Raw genomic sequence first — 17913 nt, 5'->3', positions numbered from 1 at the left:
TTTGTTTTTTTTGGTTTGTTTTGCAGTCACGAGCGTGTTTTAGAGGCCATTACAGAGGAGGCAGAGAAACAGGACACTGAAAGGTTTCAGCCACTTCTTACTGGAATGAGGAGCTCCAGCATTGCACTTAAGGTACATATTCAAATGCGTACCCATATTTCACCACTTATAGGTTCTCACATGGGCTTTTGTTTGGCAAATGACCCAGCCCGGGTGTCTTTGATCGACAGCACTTTTAAGCGGGTTATGCTGTATAAATACTCTATAAAACTGACTTGTGATGTGTTTTTGGCAGAGTGGCTGCATGCAGTTAATAAACGCCTTGATCAGCCGTGCAGAAGAACTGGACTTCAGAATCCATATTCGCTCTGAACTGCTAAGACTGGGTCTTAGAGATCAGCTGAAGGTACAGAAAACCCACTTGATTTCTTTCAACGGTGACTTTGCAATAACATACATTTTCACAGCTTTAATGTTTGTGTCTCCCTATATTGATGCCTCTGTCTCCCTGATGGGCTAACACACACATGCTGTAAAAACTTTTCCTACAAGCATTCAAACTAAAAATGTTTGACTGTCACTTTCCTCCTGCTATTCTCCATCATGATTTTTCATCTCTCCGCCTGCATCCTATTCCTTTCCCCGCAGGAGGTGCGAAAGATAGAAAATGAAGAGCTGAAGGTGCAACTCACAGTGTTTGATGAGCAGGCTGAAGATGATTCTGAGGACCTCAAAGCACGTCTGGATGACATCCGAATGGAAATGGAATATCCTTCCAATGGGCAAAATTGTTCCTTTGTGCAGCTGTCATGTTTGCTTTTTGTCCTTCAAAACAAAGAGGATCAGCATGATAAAATCTGGGTCTCCTTGTAATTTTCAAGTTTAGTGTTTTATTAGTTTCATTGGAAAGTGAAAACCTTCACCTGCTTTCATTTTCTTAATTACATCCAGTCCACCAGTATATGTGTAAGCAATTGTATTTTTACATTTTTTTTAAATTGTATTTTATGCTTTTCTTTATTCAAGAAATTCCTCTATTTGTCCTCACTAGGGCAGTTTGTAGGCACATCTAATTTTAAGGGGAAAAAAGGCAATCCTGCCATCCTACCAACCTTGCTCTGTTGCTACTCTTTCTTTATAAATGACTAGGCACTTAGTTGGCTGCCTGAAAGGTACACCACAACAAGAAGTTGATTACCTATTCATTTCTATTAATGTATCTGAACTTGATTGTTAATGCATGAGCAGTAACATTAACCATGTGGGAACATTAGACCTAAGGATTTAGTGCTTGAAAATCTGCATTTTATTTTTTTCAATTTTGGTATAATCTGAATGAACCACATTCTAAAAACACAGGATGTTTATCATCTACCTCTCACAGTGCTTCCTCTTTTCCTTTCTAAGGAGGGTAGCGTCCAGGGTGGATAGTTTGAAAAGAATTCAACCTCACACTTTACAAAGTACACTGTACTTCTCCCTGCTGCTCTTGACATGCCGTTCTGAATTTCAACACCAGATGTCTCCCAGGGGTTACCATCGCAGTGCATACAGAATGTTCTAATGAAGGAAGTGTGCTGGGCTAAGTGTATGAATTAAACACAGGAATATTACAGTACAGACATTTGAAAACGTGAACAAATAAGTCAGAACTTAAATGGGTGTTAAAATTGAATCCTATCCTATACACTAGTGTTATTAAGATTAGGGTGCTTTAGAAATGTCAGTTTCTGTTTTTGAAGGGGGGAAAATATCTTAAATAACATTAAATTGATCAGAAATGTTGGTACTGACAGTTAATGGAATCATTAAATGAATCGCGTATGAATTTTAATGGAATGGCTACGTAGGTGTACAGAGACCCATTTTCAGCATCCTTAACTGCTGTATTCCAATGGCACATTGTGTTCCCTAATGCAGGTTTATTAGAAAATTGCTTCTAATTGTCCATAAGAAAAAAAACCCATTTGCAATTATGTTGGTGCAGCTGAAAACTGTTGTGCTGATTAAAGAATCAAAAAATGTCTAATTGAGTGTCTGCAGCGACAGCCTTTGTAGGTTTGATTATAGTCTCAAAAAGGCCAAAAATGATTAGTAACACAATGTGCTTTTGGAATACAGCTGAAAATAGTGCTCTGTACGCAGATGTAGATATTCCATTTAAAATGATAAGTGATTAATGATTCGTTTCATTATTCATTGTTATTTACAGCATTTCTGATCAATTTGTTTTTAATTAAAATAACAAATGTGCTTTTCTTTCAAGGACATTTCTGTGCGCCTGAATGTTTTGCCTCAATAGCCTGGTGGGGAAAAAAAAAATGCAGCTGATGTTGGTGCAGAACAGTGCACAGTTGTTGACTGTCATCTCTTTAGATGTTGTGTATGTGACTCTCATATTTGTGTTAAATTCTTCTATTGATCGTGTCTGTTGGGCCTTAACGCTTTTGCTTCAATGATGTGAGGGACATATTTGAAATCTTGGTCAACACTGTGAAGGACTCCAAGGCCGAGGGCCACTTCCTGTCACTGATGCAGCATCTACTACTGATCCGTAATGATTACTTGGCCAGGTAGCACACACTCATATATACACTCACACATTCTCTTGCCCAAATTTGCACAAATTATGCTGTTGTTTTCTGGCACTTGCCTATTGATGTTCTTTTGTTATGAAAATAACTTGGCATTATGTTTAATGAAATATAAAACAAGCCCCCCCCCAAGAATGACTGAGAAATTGAATTTCTTAGTTTATTTTCACTCCCAACAAAGTCCATGGACTTTTTACCCAACATATAGGAAGCTATATAACACGTCTCAAAGTTAATAAATCAGTTTTCCCAGGTGGACAGTGAAAAGCTGCGAGCAAGAGAAACAAAGCTTCCAAAATGCCAGGAAAACAAAGAGCGAGAGGAGCTTTCATTTCTGCTTTTCTCTCCTTTCACGAACGTCTTCCTCCCTTCTGCACCTTCCTCCGTTTCATGTTTGTTTTCTAGACCCCTCTTCTAAAACATGAAAATTAATACAAATGCAAAGAGGAAGTCCAATTTCATTTTAATAGAAATAAGCACCATCAACTCTTATCACAAGAAATATGCTAATGCCTCTGTGTGTTTTCCAAAGCTCTTGGAGTTTTAGCTAAAGAAACTGAATAATTAAATGACAAGACTGGAGTAGAATATTGTTAAAGACAAGTCAGGAGTTGTGCTACATTGTGTATGTCCATCTTAACACTTGGAACAAATGTGCAGAGATGTACCTATTTGAGTTGAGGTGGTGGTGTTTGTCTTGTGTTTTCCTTGATGCTATCAGATAGGCAGGAAATTGTAGTTTATTTTTAACACAGTTTGGGGGATACGTTGCAAAGATGGAAAAGGTAGGCCGGTCCAAACAAATAGTCCCAGCTGGAGTCTTTTCAGCTCCCCCACCATCTCTTCCATCCTACGTTTCTTTCCTATTCAGCTTTTTCCGTCCAGGTGATCTAGAGAAACACAATAGAGGTGGTCTCTAATGGACTCCGCAGAGAGACAGGAAGTGAGGGTGGGAGGGAGAGCTGTAGAGTGCCTGAAAATACAACTTGGTAATTATAGAGACGAAAAGAGGAGGAAGGTGGAGGTTCAGACGATAATCAAGAAGAAATTGAGAATTGAGGTAAAAGGCTGCATAGAGAACCTGCTGCTTTGACAAACCACCAAGAATTTAAAATGGGCAGTTTCAAATGTAGCTAATTACACTCATAGTACTGAGAATACTGTGTATGCAGACTGTAGGGCTTAATATTTATTATTAGTTTATGCTCATTTGATTGTGATTTACCCAAATATAGGTTTGGAACAACCAAAACTGCCTTGTCGGATTAAACCCAATGTCTAAATGTAATAAATTTGACCTCATGAAGAATGACAGAATTCAGATTTATCCAAATACAAATTTATTTCTTTTTGCTTAAACGCTTTTAAGAAATGACACTAGATGTCTCTCTTGCTCCACGGATAAATCTGAGCTTTAAGAAAAATTTTTTAAGAAAAGGAGTGGAATAAGTGTTAGACAAAGGCAGAGTGACTAAGAGAGAGACCAGTGAGGGAAGGAGACAGAATAAATAAAGTATTGAGTTTTGACTCTGGCAGCATCTAATGGGGTCAGGGGATAAGACACCTCCAAAATTGAGTGTCTTTGTGAAGTTGGCTTCATCAGACATGGGGTGCTGGGCATAAACCAGCACACTCTTACGAAAACATTTGAACACAATCAATCTTTGTGACAAGAAACTCAAACTGTCATCCTCACACAGACAGCCAATCTCAGTTGCTAAGACAAAGTGACAAAGGATGTGTGTGCACACATTTGTCTGCACAGATGAACTTATTTGTTCTTTGTCAGTCCAGTCCTAAAACAAATATGTGCCAGATTTCTTATAGAGCAGTTGGTTTGAGACTGGTATCGTTAACCACATACATTTGTTGAAACTTATGAAATATGTGTTTTGTTTTTTCCCTGTCCTCTCATCAAATGTTATCCTCATATGGCTCTTTATTTCTCTCTCCCCCCCCCCCCCCCCAAATCCATTTGTCTGTAAACCCATCTCTCCCTGTTTCCCGCAGGCCTCAATACTACAAGTTGATAGATGAGTGTATCTCTCAGATCGTACTGCACAGGAATGGAACAGACCCTGACTTCAAGTGCCGTAACCTCAGCTTCAACATCGAAGGCTTGATAGGTGGGTTGTTAAACAGAAACATACATGTTCATGCCCCCAGTGCCACAGTTGCTGTGTTGGTATCAATGGCAGTATACTTCAACCATTCATTTAGCACAAGTCTCAGAAACACCACAGGGTGGCGCCAAAGAGTGAGTGTGCATTAGTTTGGGGTAAATTGTGTTAGAGGTTTTAGCACAATTTTTCAAGTGACTTTTTTCACTCAGTTGTTCTAAAGTTTGAATTTGCTTACATGGTAACTTTTAGGTTTGATAGGTGTGGTGTTAAATGTATTAATACCATACATTTAACAAAAAACATTAAAATGCAGTAAAAAGTAAATTGGTGTTTGAAATGGGTATGAATTTCAGTTTAGTTCTTTTGGAAAGTTAAGTGGTGAGCACTAGTATGTGTGCACTTGGATTTGCTGACTTGAGAGGTGGTTGTAAACAATGACTTTAGTAACCTAAACCACAACAAAATAAAGGTGTGGGCCATGTCTCAGGAGTTCAGTGCTCTTTATGGCAGGTTTCCTTTGCTCACCGCAGGAGGCTCTAATTGCACTGCTTCTAAATGTGTCCTGAGACACACACAGGCTGGCTGGCCTCCTTTAAGGCTGCCAGAGTTATTATTGGTGGAAAGCAGCCCAATTCTGCCCTGCATGCATTATTTAGTGTTTTTCTTTGAACTCTGAAATTCAGCACAGTTTGTTTTCCTACATTCTGTCTCCCTTAGTGCTCTCTATTCGAAGTTTGTCCCATTTAGCCTAGCCACCATTACACACTCACCCCCCCACCCCCCACACACAAAAATCCATTGCACAATAAACTCGTACACAAATGCACACTGTAATTTTTATGTGGGTGAGTATATTATTGTGAGGTTCTTTCAACTGCGAAAATCGTTTCATTTTGCCTGCCTTGCTTGCTAGCTTATATAGATATGCAGTATCTTTCAAAGATTCAGCTGCTTTTTCTGCAGCCCAATTTTCATTGCAGCTGAAGATTCACACTTCACATTTCCAGTCTGTAGGGTTCACGTTTCAGTTCACATAATTTCTTCAATTTCTATTTTAGCTTTTCACAGCCTTCTATCTTTTCTATCTCTCTGCTTGATCCTCTCCCTCCTGGGCATCATGATTAGCTTTCTTTGATCCTGTGACATTGTGGCATTCATCTTCATGTTAATTAGCTCTTTTACTGCACATGCTTGTTAAGCCCTTCAGCACTGAACCACCTGTAAACCCTGCAATTATTCTGTAAAAGTACCCTGTTGGTCAGTCTGTCCTTCTCACCCTGTCCCCTGCAAAATGGTCTGGAAGTAAGACATTATCTGTCTTTTATTTTATCAGTCTTGGTAACTGTAAGAATTCTAAGCAAAGCGTTGTTTCGCAGAGAGAAATTGATGGGCTATGACCTTTTGTCAAACAAAGGTGTATGTACTAAAGGCTTAGCAGTTAATGTTGGGTAGAAGCAGCATGCATGCAACACAAAGCATCAGATTGTAATGAGATGCCTCCACAATCGTCTCAGATCTTAACTTTGAGTAGTGTGATACGAGGGGAAAAAAATGGGGAGACAGATGGTGTGTGTGTGTGTGTGTGTGTGTGTGTGTGTGTGTGTGTGTGCGCGCGCGCATCTGTTTGTAAATTCATGTGAACACACAGCATGTGCCAGACTGAAAGGTACAATGTCTTCACGGTCACACACATGCAGGTGTGCTGTCAAGACCCTTATCTTATCTACCACCTCTTTTCCTCCTTATCTTCCCCTATCCTCTGTCCTTAATCTTTTTTGTTCCCAGACAATATGGTGGACAAGACCAAGGTGGAAACCAGCGAAGCAAAAGCCTCTGAACTGGAAAAGAAGGTGAAATAAAAAGAGATTTATACACATAGATAGATGGGAATACCTTACACACGTGTATACACACTAACACATCAACCCAGAGGCCTGCAAGCGATTACAGTCATATTAGACAGAAAAGAAAATCACACATTGTCAAAGTTAACATTTCCCCTTACACATGCAAACACAATGGGATTGAAATGAAATTCTGTGCACTGTTTGTCTGACAGGGGCTGACAAATGTTTAAAGAAAAAAAAAAAAAGGTGGGTGGTGGGGCTGCAAAAAGTGACTAAGAAAATAAGCATACATATGTCTAACAGCCACCTGACAGATAAGTATTCTTACAGGCAAGCAGAAAACATACACAGCACACATGCATTCACACAAGAGGGGTAAATGCCTTGATAGTGGTGTGCTGCTACCCTGATGTTTCTGTCTCAGTGACAGCATAATTGCAAAGAGAGAGCTCAAACTAGCCTTCATTCATGCACACATAAAGACGTGCAGTCTCACACGGGATCATATCAATTGAATGTGCAACATCCACAAAAGCATCCATTACTTCTACAACATTGGATTCATTTTCATCGACCACACACACACCACAGTTCTAGTTGTGCATGATGGGGTAATTGCAGGCAGTCTCTTTGGCAGGAATTAGGAAAAAGGATGACAGCGGGAGTAACGGATCTGCTGTCTGCAAATTAAACAGCCATGTGTGTCTGTGTGTTCATGTGTTCATCTCTTTAAATACTCTTATCTTGTTTGTCAAGTGTCCTGACTGTAAAATCTGTGCAAATTTATACATGGGAGATTTTTTTTTTTCTTAATGCAAGTAGTTTTTAGTTCTCCCCCATGGAGGTGAATGGTTTGAAATATAAGTGAGTTCATACAAATGCACTCAAGCATCCTAACTCAGTAATTGACACTAATTTGCAGTGTAAATTATACAATGAAACTGAAGGCTCTAGACCATAGGTGTCAAACTCTGGCCCGCGGGCCAAATTTGGCCCGCAGCCTAATTACATTTGGCCCGCGAAGCCATACCAAATTACTATTAGAGCTGGTCTACTGGTATTATACAGTTAATATATATATTGTTTAGTATTAAGCTTTGCTTGTTCCATATTCAGTTTTTCAGCAAAACTTGTTTGAGTCCATAAGAAAAGATTCATTCTTATATCTAGAGGAAGATTTTTTTTTTTCAATAAATATTAGCGTTAGCCCGCGACTTTGTTCCAGTTTTGAATTTTGGCCCACTGTGTATTTGAGTTTGACACCCCTGCTCTAGACTAAGAAATGTCTTCAACAGGTCTTTGAAATATGGAGACTGCTGCCTTTTTCATTTGCCACAAAATCCAGGGCATAAAAACTTGTTATGTTGGATGCTTTTTGTGGGTCCACATAAGTGTTAAGTATTCTCTTCTGTTAAGCACAACAGAGAATACTAAAGAATATTCACATTAGAGTTTATGCTTAAGTATGCAACTATTAATTTTGTAATAATTGTCTTCAGTGAAAATTGAGAAAAAAAAAGTGAAGATAAAGAACCTTGAAATTGACCACTACATAAAAATTGTAAAGCCATTTATCCAGCGCTTTTTAGGATAACTAAGACGGAATCTGTTTCTAACTATGACCCTTTACATATGTATTAGCTGGATGCAGAATTGACAGCACGCCACGAGTTGCAGGTGGAGCTGAAGAAATTGGAGAGCGACTATGAACAGAAGTTGCAGGACCTGAGCCAAGAGAAGGAACAGCTTGCCACATCTAAGCAGGAGCGAGAAAAGGAAAACCAGGGACTACAGGAACAGCTAGGCAACTTGAAAACACAGGTACACACAAACCTATACACACAATCTGTATAGAGGTGATTTTTAAGCATAAGATGTTTGGATTTTAGTGCATTAACTCCTCTCACATTCACATATGTAAAATTGATGCACTGCAAAGTGGAGTAAAGTCATGTAGAACCCAGTGTCAAACTTCTTTGTGACAGGTTGACTGGCACAAGCACCTCATATAATGTTAGCATCACTGTTTCTTGCCAGTTTGTTTGTAAAAGCAAACAAAACTTAAGGACAGGATAAATAAAGACTGAGTCAGATAATCGAATCAGTGCGCTTTAATGTGCTGGAAGGCCATACACACAAAATGACTGTTAAAGCTGCATGAAGTAAAATATTCAAGGCTTGGAGAAACACAGTATTGTAAGTCTAAGCACCACAAAGTTTTGTAACATCTATGCACACCTACACAAACACAGAAGCCCCCTGGCCTTGAATTATTTTGCCAATTGGCATAAAAAAAGGGGAAAGAACTAAAAGTATATTGTAAAAGTAAGCCAAATCCTTTACAGATTAGGAATTTCAATGAAAAACATGGAAAGTAGGAGAATGAGACTATAAAGAGTAACTTTAAAAAAGAAAGCAGAAGAAAGGGAAATGATGGCGATGGGCAAAACAGAATTTTTAAGTCCAAGATAAACATGCTGTGTGTGTGTGTGTGTGTGTGTGTGTGTGTTTGTTTCTGTGTACACACACACACACACACACACACACACACACACACACACACACACACACACACATACAGTAGGGAGGCAAAGATGAGGATTGTTTGGCTGTCAGTGTCCTGCTGCCACACCAGCTGGACGCTGCCTCAGAGTGACACCCAAACTAACAAACACACCAAGTGACCCAGAACAGTCTGCCTCTGTGCATGTGTGCTCGTAACCACATGATGATGTTCCTGTGTTTGTGTGTGCGCGCCTGTGTTTATCTGTCGGTTAGAGACCAACACAACTTCCAAAATGAGCTTCATCCAGTGTGGCTGGTGCCAGCAGAGTCATCATCTCACTACACAAAAGCCCAAACATGCACACACAAACACACACATACACAGTTGTCCAAAGCATTAACAGCATCACGAGCCAGGCATCAAACAAGCTTCTCATACTAAGATGGCTCACTTTGTCTGTGTTTGAGGTACTGCCCATCGAAGATTTCTTCACATGTAGAGATCTCTCACTGTGCCTTCGTGTGATGCTGTGCCCAATTTTTCATCTGCTGCCTCACTAAGAAATCCTGCCTCAGAGCCTCTTTGTCTGTTACCGTCTTCCTTTCAAAGTCCAAGGGAGTGACATGGACAATTTGTTACACTGCATACAGACATTCTTTCACATACCCATACACATTATGTACACTTGATACACCTAAGAACCTATAAAGGAAATAAACTCCCCGATACTAAATCCATAGATTTCCATCAGAACCATTATCTGCTCTTATTAGCTGCCAACTTTAATGACTTGGGCAGTTTTCTCAAGAATTGTCATCTCACTGATGTAAATACTGTAGTCAGTATTTCAATGTTGAAATGAAAAATTTATTTCAGCTGACTTATAATTCAGAAGTTTGTCTTCCTTTTTAAAAGTTTTTCTTCTGAATTCTTCTGTGGACTTGATTCCCTCCTGCCATGGTTTTCTGAATGTGCCTCATTTGTCTCCATCTCTCATGAAACTTTATCAGACCCAGGCTCTGATCATAATTCCCTATTTTTGTTTCCTTTCTTCAGTTTTCATGTCTTTATATTGGAAGAAAAACTTGCAAATCTGAAAATGGTCAATATTAAAATTAATGTAAATTCCAGGAACTTGTCATCAGGGATACTCGTAACATTCTGCAACGGGCCTACTTATGTAAACAGACAGGAGACTAGGACCCAGTCAATAACAAACAATATTCATTAGGCAAGCAAACAAATATTTCAATGATTTGTTTTATTTTTCGAAATAGTAATAAATAATGTGTTAATGGCATTACTCTGGTAAAGTGTAATATCAGCATTAAATAGTTGTAAAAACCTATATTATTATTTATGTTAAATCTGCTTATTTCCCTTCAGATTGAAAAGCTGTCTAAGGATTTGGAAGAGGCAAAAACTAAGGTGATCACTGTTACCGTTCCTGTGCCAACACCTGTATTTCCCCCTCCGCCACCTCCTCCTCCACTCCCAGGCCAAAATGTAGGTATACCTCCACCTCCACCACCTCTACCAGGCCATGCAAACGTACCTGTTCCCCAAGCCCCGCAGGGTCCTCCTTTACCGGGTCATGCTGGTATTCCTCCACCTCCACCTCCTTTACCTGGCATGCCAGGACCCCCACCACCTCCACCCCTCCCTGGCATGCCAGGACCCCCACCACCTCCACCCCTCCCTGGCATGCCAGGACCACCACCACCTCCACCCCTCCCTGGCATGCCAGGACCACCACCACCTGGAGGTCCTGGTATTCCTCCTCCACCCCCAGGTCCAGGGATGCCTCCACCTCCACCATTTGCCATGGGGGGCTGGGGTGCCCCTGCACCACCAGCACTGCCATTTGGGCTCAAGCCTAAGAAGGAGTACAAGCCTGAGGTTCAGTTGAAGAGAGCCAACTGGAGTAAGGTCAGTCTTACAGCAGTTAACTCTGTTTTTAATTTTTAATTTTCCATCACCTATGTCATACTGCAAATTTTGAGTAAAAGGCATTGCAGGTGCTTTTTCACACTTTTTTTTCATTGTAAATGAACCAAGATGACTCAAAATACAAGTTAAAGCGTGGGTAATTCCTTCCACATATGTTTGAATATGGCCCAAAAAATGAAGCACAATTGAAGAAGTTGTCTTTGCTTTTGATCATCATCTTCTGTCTTGATGCCAAAAATCATGCCAATTTTCAAAATGTGTTGCTTGTCAGCTAACATAACATGCTGTTATTCAGCTCCTCATTATCACACAAACTGCTTGAGTAAAAATGGGCAGGGAATCTAAATAATTCAGTTTGTATGTCACAGCGTGCAAAAAATGAAAAGTGGAGCTTAAACAGCGGGATCTTGACCTAAAGTGACTTTCATACATACGTGTATCTCATGACTATGTGCCTCATGTTCTTCTCCTCCCTCTCATCTGTGATGGTTAAAACATCAAAACGGCCCTCTGTCTTTCTTTAGCCTAAAGCTACTGTTTAATGGCTTCAACAGACTTCATCAGCATTTAGCTTCTCTCTCTCTTCCTCGCTCTCTCTCCCTCGCTTTCTCTCTGGTGAGAGTGTTTGACGAGGATGTCACAGAAATTGCTTTTTAATAAGCCTTCTTCTTTTAACTGCACCACTGAAAGATAATTAAATTGCTGCTAGAAAGGACAGTATTCTTTTGTAATTTAAATTAACTTTTTTTTTCCAGGCTTGGTCTCATCCTCCTCTTTGCATGCTCTCTTGCTTTCTTTCTTGCTCCTTAAGCTCATCCCCATATCACATTTCCCTTCCTTACTGTCTTTTCTGTCCTATACCCATCCTTGAGGCTTTGTCCATAATGAAAGGCCTGATATCTGTAAATTTACTACCACTTTTTCTCACTTGCTCTCCATTTCCCTTTTTCTCTTTCTTTTTTAATAAGAGCGTTTAGAAAGTGAAGAAAATGTATGCACAGTTAATTGTGAGAAAGCACCAAATGGAGGAGGGAAAAAGTAGAAGTCTTTGCATTTTTGGTGCACAAGGCTCTGAAGCTATAGATGCTTTGTTGTCAAGACAGTGTGGGACGATTAACGAAAATGAGTACTTACTTGCCCTTTGTCTTTCTTCCTTTCTCCCCTTCTCCCTCTGTTTTCACACTACTGCCGCTTCCTTTTCTTCTAATGAGCTTCTTTATCTGCTCATTGTTCACAAGGTGCATAGATGACCAATTTCTGTCATTATCTAACACAACTAATTTGTTACTCATTTAGTAGCTCTCTGTCTTTCACACCTTAAATATGACCCCTTCCTCTTTTAGATCGGACCTGAGGACCTCTCAGAAAATAGCTTCTGGATCAAGGCGAAAGAAGACCAATTTGAAAATAACGAACTCTTTGCCAAACTTACCTTAACGTTTTCTTCGCAGACAAAAAGTAAGTGTGTGACTTGTCTTTTTAACTGCTCACTTTTATCATATTGTGTTTCATAATAATGAACAATGCCTTACTTTGCTTCTCTCCCCTCCCACATCTGCCCCCTATCTAATGGGCTTCATGTCTATTTTGATCTTCCTGCTCTGCTTCCATCAGCCACCAAAGGTAAGAATAACAGATGCACACTTCCACTTTTCTTTTAGTCCTTTCTTCATACATCTTGTCCAGTGCTTCTCACCTTTTCTTTTTCTCCTTGGAGGAAACACTGCACAAATATATTCATAAATGCCATGTCAAAACAGCATCTCACATTAGTTCATGAATAAACCAATCACACGTTTATCTGTATATGTGTTCATCTCCCCAACGTGCCTGTGACTTGTTTTGTTGAGACTCACTACTGGGTGAGATGCATTGGTACTTGGAGTCATAGAGGGAGATGAACAAAGGGAGAAATAAGGAGAAGGTCACTGATGTCCTTTGACTTGCCACCTGCTGTCCTGGCACAAAGCGCTGACACATGGGTGTACACACACCTGTCCACTCCTATCACCTTGTCCCAGTGTCACAGAGCCTTCTGGTCCAACTCCTCCATATTCAAATCATAACCAAGACACCCAGAACTCCCAGACAGTATGTGCTGTGTGTTTAAGGCCATCTGACCTTCACATTCAGTCTGAGCACATGTCAAATACTCACACACGCGCACATGCGCTTGCTCACATCATATACATAAACAGGAGCGTCCTTGCACGCTTGGCTGATGCTAGCTCATGATGTGGCTTAAATGTCAGCGTTGGCAGCTGTCCCATCTGCAGTCACCTGTATGGCAAGTTCTAACGCCTGCCTGTCACTCCATAATTTGACCCCTCCCCAACTCACTTTGGCCCATGCGCCCATGCCTCCTCTTCTTATTGGCCAAGACAGCCGCCTGTTCTGGATGATGTCTAATAACCTTTTCTGAGTCCTGTGTATAAAGACACCGTGGCCTTTACATAGCCACACACCTGTCTGTATGTCTGCCTGTGTGGGTGAGGGGTGGGGAGTTGTTGATTTCCTGGGCGTGTTTTGATAGTTGTGAATAAAACATTAATTGGCAATAAATTGGGAATTTGTGTGCCCTTTCAATCAATTTATTCTGTGCTGTTTCTTTTCCATATATAGCACATGCCTATCAGTATCACACAACCAACTTAGTGGTCATGTAAATAATCTTCACTCCTTGTCCTTCTTTCGCTTGCTTAAATACACCCCTCAAGATCGACATTCCTTTTGACCTCACCCTTCTTACCCTTTACCTCTGAGACCGCAGATTCACTCTTCCTCATCTGCCTCTCCTTCCTCCTCCTGTGCCGCCCATTCCTCGTTAGCCACTAAAAACTGACTGACACTACACTGAGCCACCGCTGACCCTCTCTGACCCTTTTCTCCATCAGCTGCCCAGCAGCTGGATTTTGCAAGCACACAGACACCCACACAGGAAAAACAACACAGGGAGGCGGGTAGTGTGCTCAGGGCAGGGTCAGAGGTGTTGAGAGCAGAGAGCTGATGGTGGGACACACGCCCACTGGCTGCACACAGCTCTCATGGACAAAATTCAATACTTTCACACACTCGTGCTCTTTAACACAGTTGTGTATCCATGACTTTAGAGGACATTACACAAACTAGCATTTATTTCCTGGAGATTTACTCTATGCTTAAGCATTAGTGCTACTTGTCTAACCTTACCCAAAATCCTATCATACACCTAAGCTCAACACGACTTCACCCTAAGATTTAATGCTTTAAAATATGGCAACTAGGGTTTTTTTTTTTTTTTTTTTTTTTTTTTTTTAACATCCATAACGCATGAGAACAGATTTAGCTCACCTATAAATTGTTTTGTCTGGACAGAAATATGGAAATGTAATTTAACTTTTGATGTTTTCCCTGTTTGTTCTCTATATATCTGTTTACTCGCATTGAAAACTGGGTGAAGTTCAGTAAATCAGCTTAGGACTGTTATCAGTCTTCTTTCTCTTTAGATACTGAATGTCAGAATTTAACTAAATATATGCCACAATGCTGCACAAATTTCAGAGATAAGCAAAAACTCCGTGGTCTAGATCAGGTGATGTGATCTTAATTGTCCACTTTAAATGGATTTTGCTGCAGCAGTATCAGTTATGTTACAATTTATCTGCAGCTAAAGGTAGTTTAAGTGTTTGAGATGCTGCAGTGCCTGATATTATGGTTCGAGGTACATTTAAAGTAACTGGTGTCTTTGTTTCACTAAGAATGCATTCTGCACTTTATCATGTATTCTGCACTTTATCATGTAACTATGGAGTTTGGCTGATCTTGGTACGAGACACTTCACTGTTACATTGTACAGCTTGACATTGATTTTTGTAAGCTTTATTTAGAATACTGACCAAAATGTACAGGGAGTGCAGAATTATTAGGCAAGTTGTATTTTTGAGGAATAATTTTATTATTGAACAACAACAATGTTCTCAATGAACCCAAAAAACTCATTAATATCAAAGCTGAATGTTTTTGGAAGTAGTTTTTAGTTTGTTTTTAGTTTTAGCTATTTTAGGGGGATATCTGTGTGTGCAGGTGACTATTACTGTGCATAATTATTAGACAACTTAACAAAAAACAAATATATACCCATTTCAATTATTTATTTTTACCAGTGAAACCAATATAACATCTCCACATTCACGAATATACATTTCTGACATTCAAAAAACAAAACAAAAACAAATCAGCGACCAATATAGCCACCTTTCTTTGCAAGGACACTCAAAAGCCTGCCATCCATGGATTCTGTCAGTGTTTTGATCTGTTCACCATCAACATTGCGTGCAGCAGCAACCACAGCCTCCCAGACACTGTTCAGAGAGGTGTACTGTTTTCCCTCCTTGTAAATCTCACATTTGATGATGGACCACAGGTTCTCAATGGGGTTCAGATCAGGTGAACAAGGTGGCCATGTCATTAGTTTTTCTTCTTTTATACCCTTTCTTGCCAGCCACGCTGTGGAGTACTTGGACGCGTGTGATGGAGCATTGTCCTGCATGAAAATCATGTTTTTCTTGAAGGATGCAGACTTCTTCCTGTACCACTGCTTGAAGAAGGTGTCTTCCAGAAACTGGCAGTAGGACTGGGAGTTGAGCTTGACTCCATCCTCAACCTGAAAAGGCCCCACAAGCTCATCTTTGATGATACCAGCCCAAACCAGTACTCCACCTCCACCTTGCTGGCGTCTGAGTCGGACTGGAGCTCTCTGCCCTTTACCAATCCAGCCACGGGCCCATCCATCTGGCCCATCAAGACTCACTCTCATTTCATCAGTCCATAAAACCTTAGAAAAATCAGTCTTGAGATATTTCTTGGCCCAGTCTTGACGTTTCAGCTTGTGTGTCTTGTTCAGTGGTGGTCGTCTTTCAGCCTTTCTTACCTTGGCCATGTCTCTGAGTATTGCACACCTTGTGCTTTTGGGCACTCCAGTGATGTTGCAGCTCTGAAATATGTCCAAACTGGTGGCAAGTGGCATCTTGGCAGCTGCACGCTTGACTTTTCTCAGTTCATGGGCAGTTATTTTGCGCCTTGGTTTTTCCACACGCTTCTTGCGACCCTGTTGACTATTTTGAATGAAACGCTTGATTGTTCGATGATCACGCTTCAGAAGCTTTGCAATTTTGAGACTGCTGCATCCCTCTGCAAGATATCTCACTATTTTTGACTTTTCTGAGCCTGTCAAGTCCTTCTTTTGACCCATTTTGCAAAAGGAAAGGAAGTTGCCTAATAATTATGCACACCTGATATAGGGTGTTGATGTCATTAGACCACATCCCTTCTCATTACAGAGATGCACATCACCTAATATGCTTAATTGGTAGTAGGCTTTCGAGCCTATACAGCTTGGAGTAAGACAACATGCATGAAGAGAATGATGTGGACAAAATACTCATTTGCCTAATAATTCTGCACTCCCTGTACTAATAAGTAACTACCCACATTCTACTGATGTATTAGTGGAGAACTAGTGCTATTATACTGCCAGATATGTGTAAGAAGAAAGCTATTTTTTGTGTAAAGGCTTGTACAAAGATCAGACTATGACCCATGTTTGGCTTTAAAGTTGTTAGTGTAGTATAAAGGAGTTTTGGCACATTTCCCATAAGCATGGTTTCTCACTTTGAAATGCTTATCTTGGTTTTCTATTTGTTTTTATTTCTTTTCTTAATTCGTTTTTTAAACTAATACTATTGGAGGATCAGAAAAAATGTTTCTCTTTTTTTTTTTTTTTTTAAACAATACTTTTTTTGGAAAAGTACAGGTGGACAGTGACCATACCAGAGCTCAGACACTGTTCATCTAGTATCAGTGTATATATAACCTGAACTGTCCTTTTTTTCCACTTTTGCAGTCAGCGTGTTTGATAGCAGGTGCCTTTTGAAGTCGGCACCTCAGATAGCCCAATTAGCGAAAGAATGAGAGAGAGAGAGTGGGAGACAGAAAGGAGGTGGTGGGTGAAATAAAAGAAGCTTGAGCAGAGGGAAAGGCTGGACTAGGGGGAGCGGTGGTGATTAATTTGATTCGGGAGAGAAAAGGGCCAGGAGCATATATAGTTATTAATCCTCATAATAGGAGGATCATTTTCATATCCCAATTCTCCAGCCTTTACACCCTTACCTCTTCTGTCTCAGTCTCGACTGCTGTGTTTCTGTGCACTGTTGTGGTATGTCGTCCTCATTTGTCATTATGGTGGAGATTCTCCCTCCCAAAGGAGGCCCATTGTCATGCTATCCACTGTGTATCGCTGCATAACACACCTACACATATAACTGCACCTTTATGTATCGCATTCACTTTCTATAAATTGCAAAAACGTTTATCGTGTATGTTTGTCAGCACAAGGGTCCCTGTATGCTGGTGTGCTCGACAGAGTGGGTGGGTGAGCTCAGCCACATTTACAGACCAATTATAATAAGCCTTTTGATCTCCCTGTGTTCTGACGAAATCAATTTCCTTCTCTGTAGGTGTGTGTGTGTGTGTGTGTGTGTGTGTGTGTGTGTGTCCTCTGTAGGTGTTTATGTGTGTCAATGCATGCACGTATTAGCTGAGTTTTAACTTGGGTCTACTCTGTTCACTTTTCACTTTAATGAGCCAGAAATCAGCAAGAAAGTGCATGCTGTGTGTGTCTGTGTGTGTGTGTGTCTGTTTGCATGCATGCCTGGGGCCCTCACCAGGGTTGTAGACCAATCAGTTAAAGGGATGAGAGATGTAATATATCAGCAATAAAAGACCAAGAGGCATAGAGAATGATGGTGCCATGTTGATTAGATCATTACATCTTCTGCTAGACAGAGTTCACAACATTTGTTACTTGTTTGTGTTACAGTATACAGGCTCAAGGTCATTGCAAGTTGAAGAAATAT

The 17913-nt window shown here is 40.4% G+C and overlaps 1 protein-coding gene across 2 annotated transcripts in view; it reads left to right on the top strand.

Moving 5' to 3' along the window:
* The window catches only part of diaph1 (diaphanous related formin 1), a 50050-nt gene extending 36507 nt beyond the window's left edge, over nt 1-13543 (top strand). For both annotated transcript variants that reach the window (XM_076874050.1, XM_076874054.1), the window contains 10 exons: nt 27-132; nt 296-406; nt 649-767; nt 2457-2573; nt 4605-4720; nt 6503-6567; nt 8206-8385; nt 10457-10999; nt 12364-12478; nt 12635-13543. In XM_076874050.1, coding sequence (XP_076730165.1) covers nt 27-132; nt 296-406; nt 649-767; nt 2457-2573; nt 4605-4720; nt 6503-6567; nt 8206-8385; nt 10457-10999; nt 12364-12478; nt 12635-12681 — 1519 coding nt within the window. In that variant the 3' untranslated portion in view covers nt 12682-13543. The remainder of the gene's footprint in view (nt 1-26; nt 133-295; nt 407-648; nt 768-2456; nt 2574-4604; nt 4721-6502; nt 6568-8205; nt 8386-10456; nt 11000-12363; nt 12479-12634) is intronic.
* The last annotated feature ends 4370 nt before the right edge of the window (nt 13544-17913 follow it).

Source organism: Maylandia zebra, linkage group LG2 (assembly GCF_041146795.1).
Source record: "Maylandia zebra isolate NMK-2024a linkage group LG2, Mzebra_GT3a, whole genome shotgun sequence".
In the NCBI taxonomy this organism is placed as follows: domain Eukaryota; kingdom Metazoa; phylum Chordata; class Actinopteri; order Cichliformes; family Cichlidae; genus Maylandia; species Maylandia zebra.
The sequence above is the reverse complement of the archived record's forward strand: the minus strand, read 5'-3'. Positions and strand labels throughout refer to the sequence as shown.